This window comes from Silurus meridionalis, chromosome 5, assembly GCF_014805685.1.
Source record: "Silurus meridionalis isolate SWU-2019-XX chromosome 5, ASM1480568v1, whole genome shotgun sequence".
Classification (NCBI taxonomy): Eukaryota; Metazoa; Chordata; class Actinopteri; order Siluriformes; family Siluridae; genus Silurus; species Silurus meridionalis.
The window spans coordinates 25252227-25275947 of NC_060888.1; the positions used below are offsets into that span (position 1 = coordinate 25252227).

At 39.2% G+C, this 23721-nt stretch overlaps 1 protein-coding gene and 1 long non-coding RNA gene across 5 annotated transcripts in view; one reads left to right on the top strand and one right to left on the bottom strand.

Annotated features, from left to right (window-relative positions):
• Positions 1–601: 601 nt before the first annotated feature.
• On the bottom strand, positions 602–7586 carry LOC124385917. 2 transcript variants are annotated; one of them, XR_006925821.1, is made up of 3 exons: positions 7486–7586; positions 768–851; positions 602–654 (listed from the first exon to the last, which is right to left on the bottom strand). It is a non-coding gene; the product is annotated as an uncharacterized LOC124385917 (long non-coding RNA). The 2 variants fall into 2 exon arrangements; XR_006925822.1 differs by lacking the exon at positions 7486–7586 and adding an exon at positions 1216–1357.
• The window catches only part of far1 (fatty acyl CoA reductase 1), a 30187-nt gene continuing 14005 nt past the window's right edge, over positions 7540–23721 (top strand). Inside the window, exons 1-9 of one of the 3 annotated variants that reach the window (XM_046849406.1) lie at positions 7540–7679; positions 10348–10518; positions 15743–15949; positions 16573–16748; positions 19107–19286; positions 19428–19605; positions 19707–19751; positions 19929–20056; positions 21386–21453. In XM_046849406.1, the coding sequence (XP_046705362.1) occupies positions 15761–15949; positions 16573–16748; positions 19107–19286; positions 19428–19605; positions 19707–19751; positions 19929–20056; positions 21386–21453 (964 nt within the window). In that variant the 5' untranslated portion in view covers positions 7540–7679; positions 10348–10518; positions 15743–15760. Of the gene's footprint in view, positions 7680–10347; positions 10519–15298; positions 15638–15742; positions 15950–16572; positions 16749–19106; positions 19287–19427; positions 19606–19706; positions 19752–19928; positions 20057–21385; positions 21454–23721 lie in introns of those variants that run through there. The other 2 variants (XM_046849405.1, XM_046849407.1) reach the window with 2 other exon arrangements.

Consider the following 23721-nt stretch of genomic DNA (forward strand, 5'->3'; position numbering starts at 1 on the left):
AAAAAGATCAATAAAAACAAAACCAGACGTTCTTTTCCTGTTCTGCCTCCAGAAAAATACAGCTCTACCTCTGCCATGTTAATCTGTATTCTATGTGACTCATAGGCCACGCCTCGGTCTCCGTAGTGATGTGATACGTCATATTCACGTAGCAGCAGTGGTGCTGAGAGAGCGTGCTCGAGACCACAAGAAATCGATGTACACATCAAATATTAGTCACGTTCGAAATAATAAATGTATCGTGCATCTACTAATAATTATTTATAAACAAATGTTTTTTTAAACGAGGCATTACATTGTTAACTTTTATGCCAATCTTACCATCCCTAATATGTCCATACACTGCTACATCAGTGCACAACTGTGCATACTTATAGAACAATTATTGGAAGTGATCATTTGTTTTATATATTTTGCTATTTTTTCCTTTAACGTTTTCTTTTTTTTCTATAAAATGACTAGAGAGCGAAGTGTTTCTGTTTTTCATCCATAAACAGTGTGAGATACAAACCTTTGTAGTCATGTTGCATGTATATATAATGATCAATATAGGGTTAAAGCTCTTTTTTTCTCACTCTGTGGAGGCAGTGAGCAGCAGTCAGAAGCCAGCGCTCGGCGAGGATGGAAATGTGCTCCTCTGAACCTCAGAGACACCTGGATGAAAACCCACAGCTCACTTTACTCATCAGGGCAGAGCAAAATCACACACTCGCATTTAAATCCCTCAATTCACTTCATTACACTGTATTAGTGAGGAAGGTACGTACCAGCCAGGGATAAGAACCATAAAGTGCCTGTGAGTCTCAGACGATCCTCAGTGCTTCATAGACTTGTAGAGCCGCACTTCCCTCCTGAATGGATGAAAATATTACCTTCACTGTGAGAGCATACATGAATATAGGGTAACGTGCTAACAAAGATGTTCCTACTGTTAAGTAGAGCAGCGCACGTATTGCATTTAAGATAGGAGAGATTGCAAAGATCCTATGATGAGGGTGTTAGAAACCCCTGCTTAGCAAATACGGGGTGATTGGGCCATTAAATCTGGGAGGAATCTGGGAGATTTTTGGAGGAAAATCTCCTGGAAGTGCGAAATAATAAAAGTTCATCGGAGTTTCTTTTAAATATTTATTTATTTATTTATTTATTTACCGAAGCAAAGGTTCTAATGTGAACACAATACTATTAGTATTAGATTTTCTTGTTAGAGTTTACCCGTCTTTTAAGGCAGGAACATTTTGCACTGCAGGAGTTCATTGAGTGTTGCAGGTTTACTGTGCAATGTTCATTCATGAGCCAGGAAGCTTAAGGCAGTCTGGTAAACGCCTGACACATGCGACATCAGAAAAAAGCCTCTGGGCTGAAAACACAATCATGAACGTGAAGGTCAAAGATGGAACATGAGCTGGTTTACATGTCCTGAACAGGTTTCATTTCAGTCAGTCAATAAAACAGAGAAGAGCTGAAAGGAGTCAGGTTTTATTGCGGGCTGTGGTCTGGGTGTCTACAGAACAAGAATTGATGACCTTTAGGTCAAGATTTTATTAGCTTTTGTAGAAAAATGCTTTTTTTTTTCAGCAAAGAAGGATTATGAATATTACGTTGAAAAAGCTAAATCATTTGGGGAATTGGTTTCAGCCTGTATATACTATAACATGCTATCAGGTCAAACACAAACACACACACACACACACACACACACACACACCACACACCCTCTCACCCACAATTGTACTTGTTTACTGCAAAGCAGAAAGCAACTGTTGTCTATTCTGACCTTCAGATGTTCAGATGTTCAGATCTGCAGCCGTGAGTCACTAATACTGCAGCTTTCCACGGAAAATATTGAAAAGTGTACAAAGGGGAAAAATATTTCAAACAAGAGCGCCATTAAGGTGCGCTGTAAGGCTGTAGATTTACAATAATGCACATATTCTGCTATACAATATAATGGACAAAAGATTAGCCATTAGATTGATGTGCTTTTTTTTAACATCCCATTCCACATTCAGTCCCTTTTTGCTGTTATAGTAACCTCCACTCTTCTGGGAGGAAGTGAGGGTTGAGGAACCTGCTCAAGCAGTGGTGGCTTGGTTGTGCTGGGGTTTTGAACCAATGACCTTCTGATGAGAAGTCAAACATCCTATCCATGGAGCTACCAGGATTTGAACCTCAGCCTTCAGATCCATAAATTAATCTACGTCCACCATTCTTTAGAATTCCTACTGTATAATTTGATTTGATTAAAACCTCTGAACCTCTAGAAAGTAATTTAGTTTTACTGTCAATATAAATGTACATAGATGTGTGGAAATCTACTCTCTTTTATTTTTGTTAAAATAAGGTCTTATTCCACCTGCACATCTGCTCAAACTAAAGCTGTAGTGCTTAAGCCCTAATTACAGAGAGAGAGAAAGAGAGAGAGAGAGAGAGAGAGAGAGAGAGTATGGAGGTATACATGCACTAACAGGTGCTCTAATGCTCCACTCCATTTGCTCCAAAGAAACGGCTCTGCTTGCCGAACGCTCCGTGTTAACCCTGGCATTAGCCACCTAGGAGTAAATAATGATCAACTTATTGCGCAACCAGATCCAAGTGGGATCTCCATGGCAATGTTGCCTGGCAACATCAGTAAACCTTCATAACGGTAATTATGAGCTTCAGAAACACCTGAAGAAAATCCCAAGTAACCTCTAAACAGCAGGGCTGACAACGACGTCTTAAAGAAGATGCACTGCTTTGGGTTTTGTTTGAAAAAAAAAAAAAGGACAGATTTTTCCATTTTCCTTTCACATGTTTCAATTGAACTCATTGAACTCATTGAGCTTTACAGAACTACATACACTTTATTACCAAAAGTTTGCCGACCCCTGTTAATAAGTATGGTATGTGCTTTTTGGGCATCGCATTCCACATTTAGTGGCAATTTGCTCTCTTCCACTTTCCACTAGATTTTGGAGTCTGCTTACGGATATTTGTGTTCATCAGCCACAATGGAGAGTGTGTTAGAGAAGTGAAGAAAAGAGTGCAGGCAGGGTGGAGTGGGTGGAGAAGAGTGATAGCAGGAGTGATTTGTGATAGAAGAGTATCTGTGAGAGTGAAAGGGAAGTTTATAGGACTGTGGTGAGACCTGAGATGTTGTCTGGTTTAGAGACAGTGGCATTGAGTAAAAGACAGGAGGTGGAGCTGGAGGTAGCAGAGCTGAAGATGTTGAGGTTTTCGTTGGGAGAGACGACGATGGACAGGATTAGAAATGAGTTTATTAGAGGGACAGCACATGAAGGACGTTTTGGTGACAAGTTGAGGGAGGCGAGATTGAGATGGTTTGGACATGTGCAGAGGAGGGACATAGGGTATATCGGTAGGAGAATGCTGAGGATGGAGCCACCAGGAAGGAGAAAAAGAGGAAGACCAAAGAGGAGGTTTATGGATGTGGTGAGAGAAGTTAGTGTGAAAGAGGCAGATGTAGAGGACAGGGGGGGTATGGAGACGGATGATCCGCTGTGGCGCCCCCTAATGGGAGCAGCCGAAAGAAGAAGAAGATGCCACAAGGAAAAAGAATTCATATCGCTGGATTTTTCCCGCACGTAAAAAAAGATTGCGTCGGGTATACATATGCGCCGAAGCTAAAGCCCTGTGCCAAAACTTTTCACCGTTACACCCCTGCTGTCTATTACACTTCACTGACAGTGAATTGTGTGTGGAGGACTAGAACTTCCCTCATGTGTAATCATGTGTCGAATAGCTTTTTTTTTTTTAAACTATCTGGTCGGTCACTATTTCATCAGCCCTTTCACATCTCTATGGTCCGGGTTGAATCACCAGACACTACATGACTTGTGTTTGTGGGCTTCTTTCTTAATGTTTTGAGGAAATGCTGCTCCTCTTACACAAATAAAAAGCCGTAACCTAGAACAAACGTAATGTGAGATCGGAAGATCTGATGGAGATAAAAACAATCAGACCTCAGTGACACATAAACTTGTATTTCAGGATGGTGGGACGAGCAATGTGCAGAAAGGAAATATATCTCCAAGCATTTTCAAGGTTCATGGCTGAAAGGAAGACGTGATGAAGAAGAAGAAGAATCGAGGCACAAGGAAACGTTTCGCTTTGGAGTCGAGTCTTCGTGGAGATCTATTTATCTGATGCTCTCATTAGTTTTTTCTTATAGAGAATATACACGGTGTGGTCAAAAGTATTGGGACACCTGGCTTTCCCAACCATTTGTGGTTCTTTCCCCAAAACTGTTACCACAAATGCACCCCAGGCCTTCTCACCTCACCTACATCAGAACTTGACTTTGCACACACACACTGAATGATCACAAATCTCCATCAAATCTAGTGGAACATCTTACCAGAAGAGTGGAGCTTTTAATAATATATGATAATATATGATCTGTCATATAATCTATAGCACTATTTAATAGTCATACTGTCTATATTGTCTCACATTGTCTTGTCTTGTCTGTTTTGTCTCGTATAGTCCAAGCTGAATGTATAGTTTTATTTGTGTCTGTACTTTTGAGAGTCACTAACAGCTGGAACCAAATTCCTTGTGTGTTTCAACACACTTGGCCAATAAACCTGATTCTGATTCTGATTCTGATTCTGATTCTGATAACAACAAATGGGGACTAAATGTGGAACATACCAATCCTCTGGTCAGGTGTGTGTCTTGTTTTTAATAAACATGTCATGCACACTATTTTGGCATTAGTGAATCCTGTGAAAAGGGATTTTGTAAACAATATAAAGAAGGAAAGCGGAAGTTAATATTTAAAGTACATCGACATCTACAGTATAATATGTTCAACATAAATAGATTATAATCATTTATGAAACAAATGCACAAAAAATACATTATCTTGAATATTTGCAAATATCTGCTGTTTCTCAAAAAAAAACCTTAGGTAAATTTATTTTTCTAAATTGTAGTGTTTACTGGTTGATTGTTATTGTTTTGGCAGATAATTTTTATGGAAAGATCGATCAATCAGATACACTCAGGCAATAATTTAGTAAAATGTAATATATATATATTTATATGTTATATATTGATTAATAGCAGGCTTTAAAACTCACAACCCCACTAACATCTGAGCACCCAGGTACAGATTGGCCTAACAAACTAAAATAAATAAATAAATCGAATGAACTAAATTGTAAAAGCTAGTGCAGACAGATATTTGGGTCAGTGGAAAGTGAAAGTAGAAGCTAAAGTAAACTAGGACATTGAAGGCAGTATGAGCTGGAAAACAGGAAACCTCTTTGTTATCAAATCTAAAACAGAGACAGAGCACTTCCTCCTTCACTGTGATACATTCTGCAATGTGAGAGAAAATATTTCCAGTTTTCCAGTCAAACAGGTGCTACTGGTGGAGAAAAGTGAAATTCATCCTGGAGCTCTGAATGCTCACAAATGCATTAATTTAATTTTTATTTAATTTAATTTACATTTATTTATTTTATTTTAATTTAATAAATGTTCTTTATTTTAATAAATTTCCATTATTTAAATAAATGGTATTTTATTTTATTTAAATTATTTTATTTTATAATTATTGTAATCCAATCTTTTTTTTTCTTGCAATTAATGTATTATTATTATTTTATTTAATTTTCTCTTACTTTCTATCAATTCTTTGACTGTACTGTATGTGAACAACTAAAAATATGTGTGAGCAAAAGGGAGGGGGAGAGTGGGGAAGAGAGGGGGAAGGGGAAGAAAAAGATACACATAGAGAGGGAGAGGAAGAGAAAAAAACTTTGAAAGAAAGGGGGTATAAAGAGAGAAGGGAGAGAGAGGAAGAGAGAGAGAGAGACGGAAGGAGGGGAACTAATATTTCTAACCATTGCCTGGTTTCCTGAGATAACGGATTGAGTAGCTGAATGTCCTTCCTCTCTCTCTCTCTCTCTCTCTCTCTCTCTCTCTCTCTCGCTCTTTCTCTCCAGTCCTTTTTTTTGCCTGTAAAAACTGTAAAAGTCCTTATTTTGCAGTCATTATTGTGGTTTTGACTCTGGAAGCTGTGTCTAATCAGTACACAGTCTCACCTCGCTTTGTGATTGACAAGCTGTCATGAGCAACATGTCTTTATATTCTTCTATTTGCTTCAACATTCCTCTGTTTTTCTGTTTTGTGCTTTTTTATTTTTTAAAGCTGAGCTCAAATGATACTGAAAGGAGCAACTTTCTTTCTAACTGCACGTTATGGATAATATTGCGGTTCTTTAATACGGTGAAACATCAAACATTATCGCATTAATCGGTGTGAAGACGTAGAATTGGTTTTGTTCAAAAGTCAGGGTCACTTTTTATTTTAACCAATTGATTTTGATGACACTTATGTGCATCATTTTTCTAAGATTAAACAAACAATCAAATATTTCCTCAATATAATACTAGAAAGGTTGATCACAGAGTCAGTAGCCCTATTAGTGCTACTCCAACTCATGTACAGATCCAAGAAACACTCAGTTCAAATGTATTCCTCAGTGCGGTCACCAAAACCATTGAACGCTTTGATTAAACAGACTCTCATGAGGAGGCCCAGAAAAGGAAGACCAAAAGCTACCTCTGCTGCACAAGATTAGTTTATTAGAATTACCAGCCTCAGAAACTGCTGATTTACATAAACGCTTCTCTGAGTTTAAGTGGAAGAATTATTTCAACACCCACTGTTCAGAGAAAACTTCGTGAGTCATGCCTTTCATGGTCGAATTGTGAAACCGTTAATGTAGAAAGTACAGCAAGCAGAAGAGAGGGCCAGAAGAGAGGGCCAGAATACACCAGGAATGGACATTAGATCAGTGGAAATCCGTCCTCTGGTCTAACGAGTCCAAAGGTGAGATTTTTGGTTCTAATTGCAATGTCTTTATAAGATGTACAGTGGGTGAATGGACACCTTTCTGTTCTGTAAGAGCTATTTGTCCAAATAAGTGAGCAATGGAGTGACCTGGCCTCGACAATCACCCAATCTCATCTCAAATCCGGTTAAGATGGTTTGGCATAAGTTGGAGCAGAGAGTGAAGGAAAAGCAGCCAACACACAACACCTCTGGGAATCCCTCAAGATTGTTGGAAAACCGTTACAGAAGACCTCAGAAGGGCTGACTGAGAGAATGCCAAGAGTGTGCAAAGCTGTCATTATAGCAAGATGGCTACTTTGAAGAATTAAAAAATATACAGTATAAGTAAATTTATAGATAGACAGACAGACAGACAGACAGACAGACAGACAGACAGACAGACAGACAGATAGATAGATAGATAGATTCAATTTTATTTTATTTAATACACCTTATACATCTAATATTCTATTATTATTACTTTAATAATAACCAATTATTGTTGTTGTTGCTGTTGTTTTTGTATTTATAATCATAATACCTTTTTATCAAAATAAATTACATATATATTTAATTTGATTGATTGATTGATTTTATTTTATTTTATTTTAATCAGTCTGTATAAACTGTACGTACGGGGGGTGTGACGTCAGCACTCGCTCTGATTTCCATTGCCTGGCAACCCGGCGCTGCTCTCTGTAGCTAACGCTAATGCTAACGCTGAAGCTCCGGGCGGCGCGCCGCGGATCCTTGTGGTGTTGGTACTGAAGCAGAGCTGCGCTGGATTCTGCCGTACCGGTGTGTGTGTTCGAGTGTGTTCCATCTATCAGGTAAGCGGTGTGTTTTTTCTCCTCCGCTTCACTCTGTCTGGACTGGGGGTTTTCTTTCTTTTCCGGGGTGTTACTGTGCGGTAGTTTAGCAGAAGCGCGCCCGCGTATGTGGAGTGAGTTAGCGGGGTTAGCGGTAGCGCAGTGGTGCAGTGACACACACACACAGACACAGACAGACAGACAGACAGACAGACAGACACACACACACACACACACACACACACACACACACACACACACCTGGTAGCGCAAAGTTTATTTCATAATCATTTCAAGTAGAATAGAAATGACCGCGTGACCGACTGGAGGAAACTGTCAGAAATCTGTCTCACTGCCTGTCTCACTCAAACCTCATCATCCCACTGCCTGTCTCACTGCCTGTCTCACTGCCTGTCTCACTCAAACCTCATCATCCCACTGCCTGTCTCACTGCCTGTCTCACTCAACCCTCATTGTCTCACTGCCTGTCTCACTCAAACCTCAGCATCCCACTGCCTGTCTCACTCAACCCTCATCATCCCACTGCCTGTCTCACTGCCTGTCTCACTCAACCCTCATTGTCTCACTGCCTGTCTCACTCAAACCTCAGCATCCCACTGCCTGTCTCACTGCCTGTCTCACTCAACCCTCATCATCCCACTGCCTGTCTCACTGCCTGTCTCACTCAACCCTCATTGTCTCACTGCCTGTCTCACTCAAACCTCATCATCCCACTGCCTGTCTCACTGCCTGTCTCACTCAACCATCATCATCCCACTGCCTGTCTCACTGCCTGTCTCACTCAACCCTCATTGTCTCACTGCCTGTCTCACTCAAACCTCATCATCCCACTGTCTGTCTCACTGCCTGTCTCACTCAACCCTCATTATCTCACTGTCTGTCTCACTGCCTGTCTCACTCAACCATCATCATCCCACTGCCTGTCTTACTCAACCCTCATCATCCCACTGCCTGTTTCACTGCCTGTCTCACTGCCTGTCTCACTCAACCCTCATCATCCCACTGCCTGTCTCACTCAACCCTCATCATCCCACTGCCTGTCTCACTCAACCCTCATCATCCCACTGTCTGTCTCACTGCCTGTTTCACTCAACCCTCATCATCCCACTGCCTGTCTCACTCAACCCTCATCATCTCACTGTCTCTCACCTTCTGTTTTACTTAACCCTCATCATCTTACTGCCTGTTTTACTTAACCTACAGTAAACTAAACTAGACTAGACTAAACTAGACTAGACTACACTAGACTAAACTAGACTAGATAAATGACATGTGAAAGTGGATATAATGCACCCAGGGGTATTGCTGATTCTCCTGCGTCTGTAAGTGTGTGATTCTGAGGGGGGAGTGTAGTGGGAATGTGCATCTCCATAATTGAATCTGATGTGATTTCAATCTTAAAGCCTAGGCAACGATACAATACATTAAAGATACACATGAAGCAGCTACTGATGGGATACGACTCCCCACAAATTCTTGTATCCGATGAACACTTTTTTTTTTTTTTTTTACTCGATGTATCACGTCGTTACCTTTTATACCGACGCACCGACGCGAATCCTTTAATCACCATCAAAAATCTGGAGTTTTTTATTCTGCTTAGACCTCAGATACTTACACACACACACACACACACACACACACAGAACACAGCCTGCCATTTTACCAACAAAAAGTAAAGGATAACAGTTGATTGATCGCATTTTCACTTCAAGATGCCGTCCATCAATAAAATAAATCCCTGCGTCAGTTCGTTCAAATTGTTACGTATTTATCACAGTTTATTTGATCTGTTTATTATCAGTCTTAGCCTACGTGGAACATTCATTATACAAGTCCTTGTGTATGAGCTGTTAGGATAGATATTAGAATAAGCTAATTTATATTAACCTGTAGTAGATAAAAAGTCTGTCTGTCTGTCTGTCTGTCTGTCTGTCTGTTTTTTTTTTTTGCTGCTTTGATGTTAAATTTTGCCCTTTTTTTTTTTTTTATAGAACTTTTCAGATCATTTAAAAATTCTCTATTATAAATGCAAACCTATATTTGTTTATTTAAACTAATGAAAGTAAATACTTTATACTTGTAGGTTAAAAATGTGTCCATTTCCCATCGTGATGAATAATGTTTCTGTCTGTCTGTCTGGTCTGTCTGTCTGGTCGGTCTGTCTGTCTGTCTGGTCTGTCTGTCTGGTCTGTCTGTGTGTCTGATTTATTTGTTCATATATCAGTCCACACACTACATGGACAAAAGTTTGTGGACACCTGTCTAGAAGATTGGGATGTGCTTCTTTTTTGACATCCCGTTCCATATTTAGTCCCTGTTTTAATACTCTCCACTCTTCTGGGAAGATGTTCCACTAGATTTTGTGGAGATTTTCACTACACAGGTGTTCGTAAACTCGGGTACTGATGTAGGTGAGAAGGTGAGGAGGCCTGGGGTGCACTTAGATTTATTGTTCTGCTGGAACAGGTTTACGTCTCCTAGTTTCATGCAACCACATCCATACACACCCTGTACAACTCTCCAACTTGGTGTTAACAGTTTGGGAAAGAATCATATATGGCTGGAAAAATCCAGGTTTCCCAATACTTTTGTCCATATAGTGCATTTCTGTTTGAGGATCATGTTTAATATTTCTCATTCTCATCCTGTTTTTTGTCCTATTAAGCATCTCTCTGAAGTGCGGCTGCATCCGCTCATCACCACCACCAGCACCACCAGGCTCAGTTCCCAGGAGCCTCGTCTGAGGGCAGCGTCAGCATCTGGAGCGTTCGTTATTCACACACCTGGACCGAGCCGATTTGCATCTCCGAAGAGTCCCAGATCTGTCCTGCGTGAGGTACGTTACCACAGGGATCCGTGATACAGAGGCTCGTTCTGATTAAAGCCTCAGAACTCGGCTTTCTCACTGCGAAATCCACTGAGAATTACGCTGCACTACACGGACTCGGCTCAGAAACATCGCACAAAAATGTCGTTTATCACGCCTTCATTTATACCATACACCTCGATATGATAAACGTTTGGTTATTTATTTATAATTAGAATATATAGTTTATATCGGATATCAGATATATGAACTTCTGCAGTTTGAGCTGCAGGAACTCGTCTGTTGGATCGGAACCACACGGTCCAGCCTGCATCAAAACACACACACACACACACACACACACACACACACACACACACACATATATATATGCGCACACACACTTTTTGTATTTTAGTCTTATCTAAATGTTGTGTGGATCATTTCCTGTTGCATTTTTATTGGTTGGTCAGTAGTCGTAGATCGTGTGTGTGTGTGTGTGTGTGTGTGTGTGCTCTTATTACAAAATGAAAAAACTCTTCGAGCAATTCTTCATAACAGTATTTTCAATTTATTTCCTCTGATTCTAATAAAAGAAGCTGTAAGATTTACATTTAAAATCAGATCGAGGAGGAAATAAAATCATCATCGAGCGAATTCAAATAAGAAACAGGTTCACGAACTAGCAAATTAACTTTCGGAGTTTTCGGGATTTTGAGACAGTGAGGTATTGAGCACCTGCAAGAACGCCGGCGTGCACAGTGCACAAGATTCCCAAACTTCCTTTCCAACCTGGAAGTAAAAGGGGAATTTCATCAGTGGTCTTTTCTTAGGAGGAAATGTCCACGAGTGTCTGTAGAGTTAGTGCTTGTGATAGCAGTTAAACGAGGACCTGTGTGGGACTTCCATTTCCTGTCCCTCTTTTGTTGCTATTGAAAAGCACATAGTGATCCATATGAACTTCCAATAGCAAATCCAGAATGTTGGATGTTGCCACTGATGGATTACGTTCTGATGGTTAATTTAACATCTGAGTTGTTCAAGAGTCCATGCAACATCTCCGCTGCCACAACTTCACAAGATTTTCTTCATTATGGAAAACCCACATATTCCCACATATTCCTTTTAGCTCTTTTTGCCTCCCTGGTATTCAAGTCTCAGCTCCATCTCATGTGGATCAATGAGTCATTTCATGTTGTATTTTTATTGGTTCTGCAGCAGGCGTGATCGTAGCAGCAAACTCACTGTGAGATGGTCATCCTAAATTTCGGACATTATCAGGACATTCTCAGGATTCTTTTGATCACAGGACCATTGACATTGATTGTCTCTTACTCTCACTCTCACTTTCACTCTCACTTTCACTCTCACTTTTACTCTCACACTGCACAAAGTAGAACCAGACTTCAGGAACAGCGAATTTACCGAAACTGTCACTTTTCACGTGCAAAATCCTGTCGTTTGTTTAGATTCAGCAGGAAAACGAGAGATCTTTATCCTGGTAATGTCGACTTGTGTGAGGGGAAAAATCTATTATTATTTTTATTTTTTCCTCTAAAAGTTTTCAGCCTTTCAGCATTTCTAAACAACATTTACTTCAGCACAGGATTTCAACTGAACCATGCAAAGAGGTGTAATCAGTGTCCTTCAGGTTTGTGTGTGTGTGTGTGTGTGTGTGTGTGTGTGTGTGTGTGTGTGTGTGTGTGTTTGTGTTTACATATTAGTTTATTACATACACATTACATTACATTTTAGCTTTTACTTCTTTTTAGTTTTTACTTATAACGCATTCATTTTCGGGTAACGGCACCAGACATGCTTTTTTTAATTATCAGAATAAATGAATGGGAAAAAAAAGAAAAAAACTTTGAAAGATATTAATTTGCAAACTCTCTTCAATATTTTTAAAATAATTCATACATTTTGAATATTAATTCTTAATATAGTTCAATAATTAAAATGTTTATTATATATATATATATTTTTTTTATTCTATCTAATCTATCTATCTATCTATCTATCTATCTATCTATCTATCTATCTATCTATCTATCTATCTATCTATCTATCTATCTATCTATCTATCTTCTAGTTTCTTGACTGTTATATAGTAGGTGTAAATTTTATTAAGTGAGTAAATGGTAAAACAGTGTTTTTTCACATCCAGCTGGTTTCTGCACAAATCTAGTGCCTGCATTCGGTTCGGTGGAGACGAATTATATGGACAAAAGTATTGCAAGATCTGACTGACAAGGTGGCGTGGTCTACGGTGGATCCCAAATCGCATTATGTTCGACAGCACTTTATCCAGACGAACACCATCATTATTTTTGTAGCTCTATATACGGGGAAAAAAGGATTTGGACATCTGACTTTTCCAGCTGTATGTGCTTCTTCCCCAAACTGTTACCACAAAGTTGAAAACACACGATTGTACAGGGTTTCTTCGGAACTGGTAGCATGAAATTTTCCCTTCACTCGAACTACTTGATCTAAACCTGTTCCAGCATGACGATGCCCCCTGTGCACAAAGCCAGCTCTGTGAAGATTTGCTGTACATGGGTTGGAGATGAACCATGGAACCATTTTCCCGGATAGAGAACACTATTTTATAAATGCATGTGATTAATATCAGTGCAGAAGTGCGAAAGAGATGCGCGAACCCCCCCAGGATACACTCTCGGAGATCGCTGCATGGGCTCTGGGGTCCACGTGACGCAGGATTGACCGCCGCTGTTATTCAGTAAACACTGCTGTGGCAACTACAAACAAGCTGCTAAAAAAAAGGCAGCACATTTCCAGCAGGCCTGTACAACCGGTTTTACCCATAATTCCTCATGTGTAACCTGTAGTCCGATTAACGGCGTCCGCATTGCCCTTTGGGCTAAAATGTATAAACTTGCTTTATGTAGTGTTTGACATTACAGTGGGGGAAATATTTTTGAGCCCCTGCTGATTTTGTGAGTTCTTAATTTTTTTCTTTAATGAAATATGTATTTGATCCCAAACCAACCAGCAAGAATTCCGACTCCCACACGCCCAAATTAGTCCTGTACCTTTTAAGAAAGTGCTCAACTCGTGACGTGTTTATACTCTTATCTACCACTGGTATTCTGAGTTTGAGTCCTGATAAACCAGCTACAGAACATATTTATTGATGGAGCGTGCAGGATCACAGCGTCTGCCAAACGCAGTAAAAGCGATGCAGATTTGGCATCGTTTCAGCAGATCAACAGCAGCCGTAGGAGTCCAGATCGAAACTGAAGGTCTGCTGACCAGAAGGACAAAGCAAAAAAAACGTGCAGGATAAAGAGTGGCAATGCACCACATACCATCTGCTTGGAAAAGTCCTCAGAAGGAAACTTTTGTCAAAAGTCTGAAATCATGAGAAGGATGGAAGATGAACTGTTTGTTGAGGAGAAAAGAGAGCTGGGCCGTAAATCCTGTCAAAACACATGTATAAATTATTATTATGCATCTTAAATCCACCAAATTAATAACTAACTGGCTGGACTTTTCATGCAGCCGAGCCTTTTTTTTTTCTTTACTTTTAAGAATGTGTTGCAACGTAAAGAACACATGCCGATTGTAACCCTGGTCTAACACACACACACACACACACACACACACACACACACACACACACACACTTACACTCATTTCCTCCCACACTCTTCATGGCGGGTTTTAGAAGTGCTGCTGGGCAGGAGGGTCTCGCTTCACCTGCCAAATGTGCAGGAGGCCTGAAATCATTGTGATGGAAAGTTACATTCAAGCTGCTCAGGCTTGTAGAATTGTATTAACGCACGTGCCGGTGGAGTTTTAGTTTGGAGCTAGCTTTTTACGTGACCGTGAGAGGTTGTACAGGGTCAGGTGAGAATCAGGTGTTTTCAGTTTCAATTTCAGTCAAGTTGGAACCTTGCTTATTTAAAGAGAAATATCCATGAAAAATACACTATATGGACTAAAAGTATTGGGATACCAGACTTTTCCAGCCATATGTGGTTCTTCCCCAAACTGTAACCACAAACTTGGAGGCATGACATTTCTCGACCTGAACCTGCTCCAGCATGACCATGCCCCTGTCACAGAGCCAGATCCATGAAGATCTGCTTTCCAAGATCTCCTGCTATAGAGCTCTGAACCTCAACCCTATTAACCATGATGAATGTGAACGCTGACTGCACCCCAGGCCTCCACACCTCACCTACATCAGTGCCTGACTTTACTAATCTTGTGGCTGAATGAGCTCAATGTCCATTTTGTGGAACATATTCCCAGAAGGTGACTAAATGTGGAATGTCTTCTACTTCTTCTTCTTCCGGTTTCTCCCATTAGGGGGCGCCACAGTGGATCATCCGTCTCCACACCCCCCTGTCCTCTACATCTGCCTCTTTCACCCCAACTACCTGCATGTCTTCCCTCACCACATTTATAAACCTCCTCCTTGGCCTTCTGAATGTGTTCAACAAGAAGCACATAGCAATCTTATGCTCAGGTGTCCAAAAACGTTTGTCTATACAGTGTATCTTGGAGCAGAGTATTACAAATTATTTATTCTCAAGATCTCTCTTTAATGCTGCATCATTTTACCCAGCTGTAACGTTACTGTATTTTGAGTTGATGACAGGAGACAGCAGTATGTTTAAATGATGATATTTGTAAGTGTAAGAAAGGATTCCTATTCAGTTGTATTTCCACGCTTCACCACTAGAGGCAGACATGCAGTTTACCAAGCAATGACAAGCTACCTATGACATTACAGTGCACTGTCCTCCATCAAGAGTATAAAAGGCCAGAACACCGAGCAGCAGTCGTCATTGACCATTGGCCATTCGACATTGTGCAACCTATCACTCAGCACTGAACATTCAGCGGTGACCTTTTAGCATGCATTCTGCATCACCTAACCTACCGAACAGCAGCTAACAGAAGACAGCAAGAATCACCTCATATACGATCTATTCTATACCCAGTAAAGTTAAGTGTTCTGAATCCTGTACCGTGTTTTTACTGACGCGCTGGAGCGAGTACAATTCCCTGATCAGCGCACACCAGATCGTGAAAATCCTTATATGGTCCTTCGAGGTAGAGAGGAAAACTTCCTAACATTCGGTCCTTCAAGCCGGATAGGATAAACTTCCTAACAGTAAGGGATGACTTTGTTGATTAATAGGAGTACGGGGGAATCGTAAAAGGATGAGTGTGATGATGTGTTTCTTTGGTGTTGATTTGTGGCTGTGACTCATTTAAGGGACTGGACACACTCAGGATGGTCACCATTCCGGAGTACTACACGGGCAAGAACGTGCTGATCACGGGCGCTACAGGTTTCATGGGCAAAGTGTTGCTGGAAAAGCTGCTCCGCTCCTGCCCCGGCACCAGACAGGCCTACGTGCTCGTGCGACCCAAAGCGGGTCAGTCTCCGAGCGCCCGCATCGCAGACATGATCAACTGCAGGGTGAGTACAGGACCTCGGTCGCTTGACTCGGGAGTTTGCACGTATGTGTGTCTAAATTATACAGTATACATTCACCAAATGGATAAAAGTTTGTGAACCCCTGACACTATTTGATTTTTTTAACACCCCATTCCACCACATTTGCTGTTTGAATAACCTCCACTCTGCTGAGAAGATGTTCCACTAGATTTTGTGGACATTTGTGGTCATTCAGAATGTCAGTATAGTCAGGTATTGATGTAGGGGAGGTGAGGAGGCCTGAGGTGCACTCAGCATTCACATTCATCCCAAAGGTGTTCAATAGGGTTGAGGTCAGAGCTGTATAGAATTAGATCTTCCGTTTAAAACATATCTTCATGAAGCCAGCTTTGCGCACAGGGGCATCGTTATGCTGGTACAGGTTTGGGTCTCCTACTTCAAGTGAGGGGAAAATGTCCTCATCCAAAGACATCCTATACAATAGTGAGCCTATGTGTAGAATTCAGATAACAGTGAAGTAACACATTGATTCATCTTGATAAGAAAGAGGTCGGATCAGGAAGCAGCTGCTGTTTGGATTTATTTAATGCCCTCACAGTTGAACTTGTCTCTGTAATTATTCCTGCTTCGTGTCCCCGTTTCAGCTTTTCGACAGATTAAGAGAAGAGCAGCCAGGTTTTGCGGAGAAGATCGTGCCGGTAAACAGTGACCTCACGCAGCCCGAGTTAGACCTCAGCAAAGAAGACCAGGACACGCTGAAGGAGCGCATCAACGTCGTCTTCCACTGCGCAGCCACCATCCGATTCAACGAGCCTCTCAAGTAGGCGTGGTTTTGATTTAGTCTCCCGTTCTTCAATTTAACATTATAGTATACATTTATATATATATATATATATATATATATATATATATATATATATATATATATATATATATATATATACAGTACAGACCAAAAGTTTGGACACACCTGCTCATTCAAGGAGTTTTCTTTATTTTCATGACTATGAAAATTGTAGAGTCACACTGAAGGCATCAAAACTATGAATTAACACATGTGGAATTATATACATAACAAAAAAGTGAACTGAAAATATGTCATATTGTAGGTTCTTCAAATTAGGCATATATATATATATATATATATATATATATATATATATATATATATATATATATATATATATATAAGTTTAAACATAAAAAGTGATAAATTGTAAAGATAAAGAAATAAATAACTTTACAAATATTTGTAATAATAAATGAACTTTAGAGTACTGTACTGTACCTATATGGTGTCGTAGTGGTTGATGGTGAGCGTGAGATGATGTGGGGGATAAACATTACTGTAATACAGTAAATTACTGTATAAATATAAAGAAATACTACTGTAAAAAACGTTATAAATGAATTATATATAGAGAGTACACTATACACACATTATAGTGTGTAGTATGCACTGTAAACATATACAATGTACATACAACCTGAATTCCCTCAAACAAATATTGAAAGATTTCAAACAAACTTCTTGAGATAAATAATGAATGTAATCCATTTTGGAATGAGGCTGTAACATAACAAAATGTGGGTTGAAAAAAGTTAAAGCGCTGCAAATTCTTTCCGGATGCACTGTATATAAACTAAACATAGTGAAATTGGGAGCAGTGCTAAACAGCTGGGTGACATCATAATTAAAGTCATATACAAATAACCGTCTCAGAACTTACTTAAGTCTGTCGTCTAATTGCAGTGCAGCTTTAAAATATTGAAGGAATATTTCAGATTTAATATGATTCTATGCTCACGATTCTCCTCTGGGCAATACCTAAAAGTTAATAATCAAAGAACTGACTGAAATAGGTTTTCAGCCTGGATTTAAAGATTGTGACTATGTGCAAATCACACTATTGCCAAGACCGTTTCACAATTTGGGAGTTTTTTAACGCAAAAAAACCTGTGTGCCTGACGAAAGTTTGGTAACACAATCCTCTATGTTTGACTGTGGGGGTGAGGCAGTCTGATTACATCTCTCCTGTACTTCGTTTTACACAAGATCTTCTGTTCGAGCACAAACAGAACAGATCTGTCTACGGAACGTTTTCACATTCATTCACTCTGCTATTTTTTTTGTATTTTTGCCTTTTACGAAGTTTATTACACTCACTGGCCGTCCAAACAAGTGGCATCATTTCAATAAACTTCTGCAATTTCACAACATTTATTACCGTCCAGAGTTGCAGTAATTTTTCACCAAGATCTTGTATTGATGATGGGAGAGTCGGACCACTGCACAACGTCTTCTCCGAGATCTCATCCCAAAGATTCTCAATGGGGTTAAAGTCTGGACTCTGTGGTGGACAGTGTGTGAAAATGACGTCTCATGCTCCCTGAAACACTCTTTCACAGTTTGAGCCTGATGAATCCTGGTATTGTCATCTTGGAATATGCTCGTGCCATCAGGGATGAAAAAATCCATTGATGGAATAACCTGATCATTCACTATATTCAGGTAGTCAGCTGACCTCATTCTTTGTGTACAAAACGCTGCTGAACCGAGACCTGAACAAATGCAGCGGCCCCAGATCATAGCCCTGCCCCCACAGGCTCGTACAGTAGGCACTAGTCATGATGGGTGCATCAGTTCATCCGCCTCTCTTCCTACCCTGATGCGCCAATGACTCTGGACCAGGGTCAATCTGGACTCATCAGACCACATGACCTTCTTTCATTGCTCCAGAATCCAATCTTTATGCTCCCTAGCAAATTGAAGCCTTTTTTCCTGATCAGCCTCAGTGATGAGTAGTTTTCTTAAGGCTACACATCTGTGTATTCCCAATCCCTTAAGTTCCCGGCTCTGTACATGAATCATTATTCTAGGTACTAATAAATAGCCTGTGCAATCTTGCTCATTTATGGCAGATTCAAGTTTTTATTTTTATTATCAATGTGATTTTTTTAATTCTCAGATTCAGTTAAGTGTGGATTAGATGGTGGGAGGTGGGGGGCAACATGTTACTTCTTCTAGTTCTATTAAGGACTCTGGTTTCTGTGTTCCAGACTGGAGAACTGGAGCTTTTTTTTAATCCACAAAATTCACAGTCTTTATTTCTGATATCATGAGTTTATTGACTATAAGGGAGCTGTAATTTTGACTATTTATGTATTTGTTGCTCAGAGATGCCATGCAGCTGAACGTTCTGGCCACACAGAAGATGCTGAATCTGGCTCACGGGATGAAACATTTGGAGGTGTTTATTCACATCTCCACAGCATACGCTAACTGTGACCGAGAGCTCATTGAGGAGGTCGTCTACCCACCACCTGTCGACTACAAGAAGCTCATTGACACGCTGGAGTACGTATTTTGTATAACTATGCCATTTCTATAACCTTTGTGTAATCATTTATTGATTTTATATCCATAATGATGGTTGCTTTGAATACAGTTGGATGAGAGTTTACATGTAGTTTAATTTGGTTATGTGCTTATATGCAGGTGGATGGATGATAAGCTGGTCAGTCTGATGACCCCCAAGCTGCTCGGCGAGCGACCCAACACGTACACGTACACCAAAGCCCTGGCTGAGTACCTGGTCCAGGAGGAGTGTGGGAATCTAAACGTGGCCATTGTGCGGCCTTCTATAGTAGGAGCCAGCTGGAAAGAGCCCTTTCCTGTAAATATCGCTCTCACTCCTGTAATCTACCTGCAAACGTTTACATCACTAGTGTTATTTCGATCCTAATAGTGTGGTGTTGTTTTTTATTCCCACACCAGGGATGGATTGATAATTTCAATGGACCGAGTGGGATATTCATTGCTGTGAGTGCATCATCATCATCATCAATACTTGCCAACATAAGCATGATCATCACTATCATCTTCACTATTATAATTTTATTGCCACCAACATCTTCATCATCACCACCCCATCGCACTACAAAACGTATATACGCAATACAAACACACTCTTCTACCGAAGCTCTTCTATTTCCGCAGGCGGGGAAAGGCATCCTACGCACCATGAGAGCCTCTAACAGCGCTGTGGCTGACCTCGTGCCGGTCGACGTGGTCATAAACACAATTCTGGCTGCTGCTTGGCACTCAGGCTCGCAGAAACACACCAGGTCAGTGTGATAACAGCTCACAAACCACACAGAGGTCAAACAGGCTTTACATGTACAGCTGCATATACAGTCATGGCCAGAAATATCGGCACCCCTGCAATTTTTGTTCGCATAGAAAAAGTCGAATCTGATACAATTCCACACAGAACCCAAAAAAAAAAATGCACTGAAGAAAGATTATTGGCTACCCTTGGTAGCACCCCCTTTCCTGTAACCATGTATGAGTTTCACCTCTCTACTGGAATTTTGGTCCACTCTTCTGCACCAGGTCATTCATATTTAAAGGGTGCCCTCTCCCAACTGCTGTTTTGAGATTTCTCTGCAGGTGTTCTATAAGATTTAGATCTGGACTCATTGCTGGCCATTTCGGGAATCTCCAGAGCTTTTTGAAGTGTGTTTCGGTCATTGTCCTTCTCGAAGACCCATGACCTCTGGTGGAGGCGTAGCTTTTTGACACTGGCCACTAGGTTGCTCCCCAAAATTGATGATTAGATCATGATACAATACATGATACAAGATCACACAGTCAAGGCATCCAGTGCCAGAAGTAGCAAAGCATCCCCAGATCATCTTTGAACCTCCACCATGTTTGACTGTAGGGGCTATGTTCTTTTCTTTGAAGGAATTTCTTTTTACTGTAAACAGTGCCATGGTGTCCTTTACCAAAACTTTTGTCTCGTCTGTCCACAGTGCGTTCTCCCAGAAGGATTGTGGTTTTGTCATATAAGTTGTGTCGAACTCCAGTCTTGCTTTTTTTATGCATTGGTATAGTAGTAACAGTGATGTAACAGTGATGTCGCAGACACAAAGATCTCTGGAGATCGACTTGTAGCCAAGAGATTGTCCACAAACACTTTTTACACTTCTTTCTTTTCTCCATGCTCAGTGTGACACACAACACAAGGGGTTTATTATACTATTATTACTATATTGCCCACACCTGTTACTTACCACAGGTGTGTCTAAGTACAAATTACAGGAGCATCACATGCTTGAAAAGCAATAATTTCTTACAATTTTGACAAGGTGCTAATCATTTTGTCCAGTCAATTTTTGAATTCTGTGTGAAATCTTATCAAGTTTGCCTTTTTTTTTCTTATAAAAAAAAAAAAACAATTAGCATGTGGATACCAAAACTTTTGCATTTGGAACAAATTTCCAAATGTTGCCGATATTTTTGCCAATGACGGTATCTGTGTTCAGTCTAATCAAGTTGTAATTCTTTTTCATTATTAGAAATGTATAATAGATATATAATATTATAAAGAGCAATATTGAGTCAGACACTAATAAGAAATAGATAATGGAGTCTTTCCTGTTTGTTCACAGGCCAAAAAGTTTGTTGGTGTACAACTGCACGACCGGCGCAATCAATCCCTTTCACTGGGGTGAAGTCGGTATGAACCATTCTTTTGATTTTTTGCTGTAAATTTTATTTCCATGAAGAGACAGTGTTCCGTTTTTGTATGTGGCTCAACCAAAAGACTTTTATACCTCAGCAATGCATTGTGTACAGTTGACTGATAACAAATGAACAAATCCAAACACACTAACAAATCTGAAACAAATAAACAAATCCAAAACCACACTAAAAAATCCGAAACAAATAAACAAATCCAAAAACAAAATTAACCAGAAAACAAAATAAACAAATGCAAAAACAAAATAAACAAATGCAAAAACAAAATAAACAATTGTGAAAACAAATAAGCAAATCAAAAACAAAATAACAAATCCAAAACAAAATAAACCAGAAAACAAAAATAAATCCAAAACAAAATAAACAAATCAAAAACTAAATAAACAAATCCGAGAACAAATAAACAAATCCAAAACCACACTAAAAATCCGAAACAAATGAACAAATCCAAAAGCCAAAAATTAACCAGAAAACAAAATAAACAAATGCAAATACAAAATAAACAATTGCGAAAACAAATAAGCAAATCAAAAACAAAATAAACAAATCCGAGAACAAATAAACAAATCAAAAACTAAATAAACAAATCCAAAACAAAAATAAATCCAAAAACAAAATAACAAATCCAAAAACAAAATAAACCAGAAAACAAAAATAAATCCAAAACAAAATAAACAAATCAAAAAACTAAATAAACAAATCCGAGAACAAATAAACAAATCCAAAAACACACTAACAAATGCGAAAATAAATGAACAAAAATGCGAAAATAAATGAACAAACCCGAAACAAACGAACAAATCAGAAAACACGTTAACAAATCTGAAAAAGAAATTAACAAACCAGAAAACTAGACAATCAATTAAAATATTTAATCGTGATTAATCGCATGATCGTCATGAGTTAACTGATTTTTTTAATACTCCAGTCATCATAGAGCATGAAGACTAAATATTCTTGTAAGTGTTTAAAAGTAACTATAGTGTTTTAAATTACGTAAATTATCAGGACACCAAACGGAATTTTGCGCATCATTAAAATTTTGTAATTTTTTTTTAATAATCTTGAGTGAAGTTTTTTATATATATATATATATATATATATATATATATATATATATATATATATATATATATCTGAGAAACGAAAGGACTTTGTGAGTAAATGTGTTGCTTTGAAGGTTTTAATTTCGCCTCTTATATAAATATCATATGTTTATTTAAAATGGTAATAAAAATAGTCAAACAGAAATGCGCGCTGCATTATTCGTGCATTAATAAAATTAGTGCCGTTAAAATTAATTTGCGTTGTAGCATTATTATCGCATTAATTTTAACAGGCATACAGAAAACACAATGACAATTCAGACAATCCAGAAAAGGTATGTATAGTTTGCGTATGAAATACATTTTGCTCATTGCAGAAGATATTCATTTAAGATATGCAGTAAGTGCAACAGGCTGCGGCAGAAAAAAGCTTCCATGTCTGTGTAAAAGTGTCAAAATATTTTAAGTTGCTTTATTGGGGGAAAAAATGGTTCAACGTAAACTTTTTTGGACTTGTTTTTGTTTTCGGATTTGTTTTCAGATTTGTTTTTGGATTTCTTAATTAGTTTAGTACTTCTCAGCCACTGTAATTATGTCACAGAGTCACATCACAGGAATATTAAGAATGATGCAGGGCAAAAACTTTTATACACACCCACAGATTTAATGGCAGATAGATGAATGGAAATAATGAGTGATTTCTATTTTCCCCCCAAACGTCCATGGATTTAAGTTTTGCCACGTCTGAATACGAAACACTCAAAACGTTAGTCTGTCTACTTTTACTTTCTCTTACTGTGTGTAACTACAGAAAGCGCTATCTCTTTATAAAGGTCCGACGTGCAGGAAAATGAAGCACTGAACTGCATTAATTACTCATATAGAGTCATAAATAAGTTACTCCAAACGCGGGACCTTTTTGTACATTTACTCCAATAGAAATGTAAAAGGAGGGCTTTGACTGGAGTCACATTTACGCAGGGGATCAGTACTTTTACAGGATTGGTGTATTTAGTCTGTTATTGCTAATAGGCCACATGGATGAGTCTGGTGTAGAAAGAAATCAGCCCTATCCTCGCTTCTTTTAGCTTTCGATGTATTTTTCTTGCAGCTCTTGTTTAAAAGTCCATTTTGTTAATGTGATTTTGCAGCCTAAAACAAAACCTGCCTTATTATCTATAACCAGACAGGATGTGACT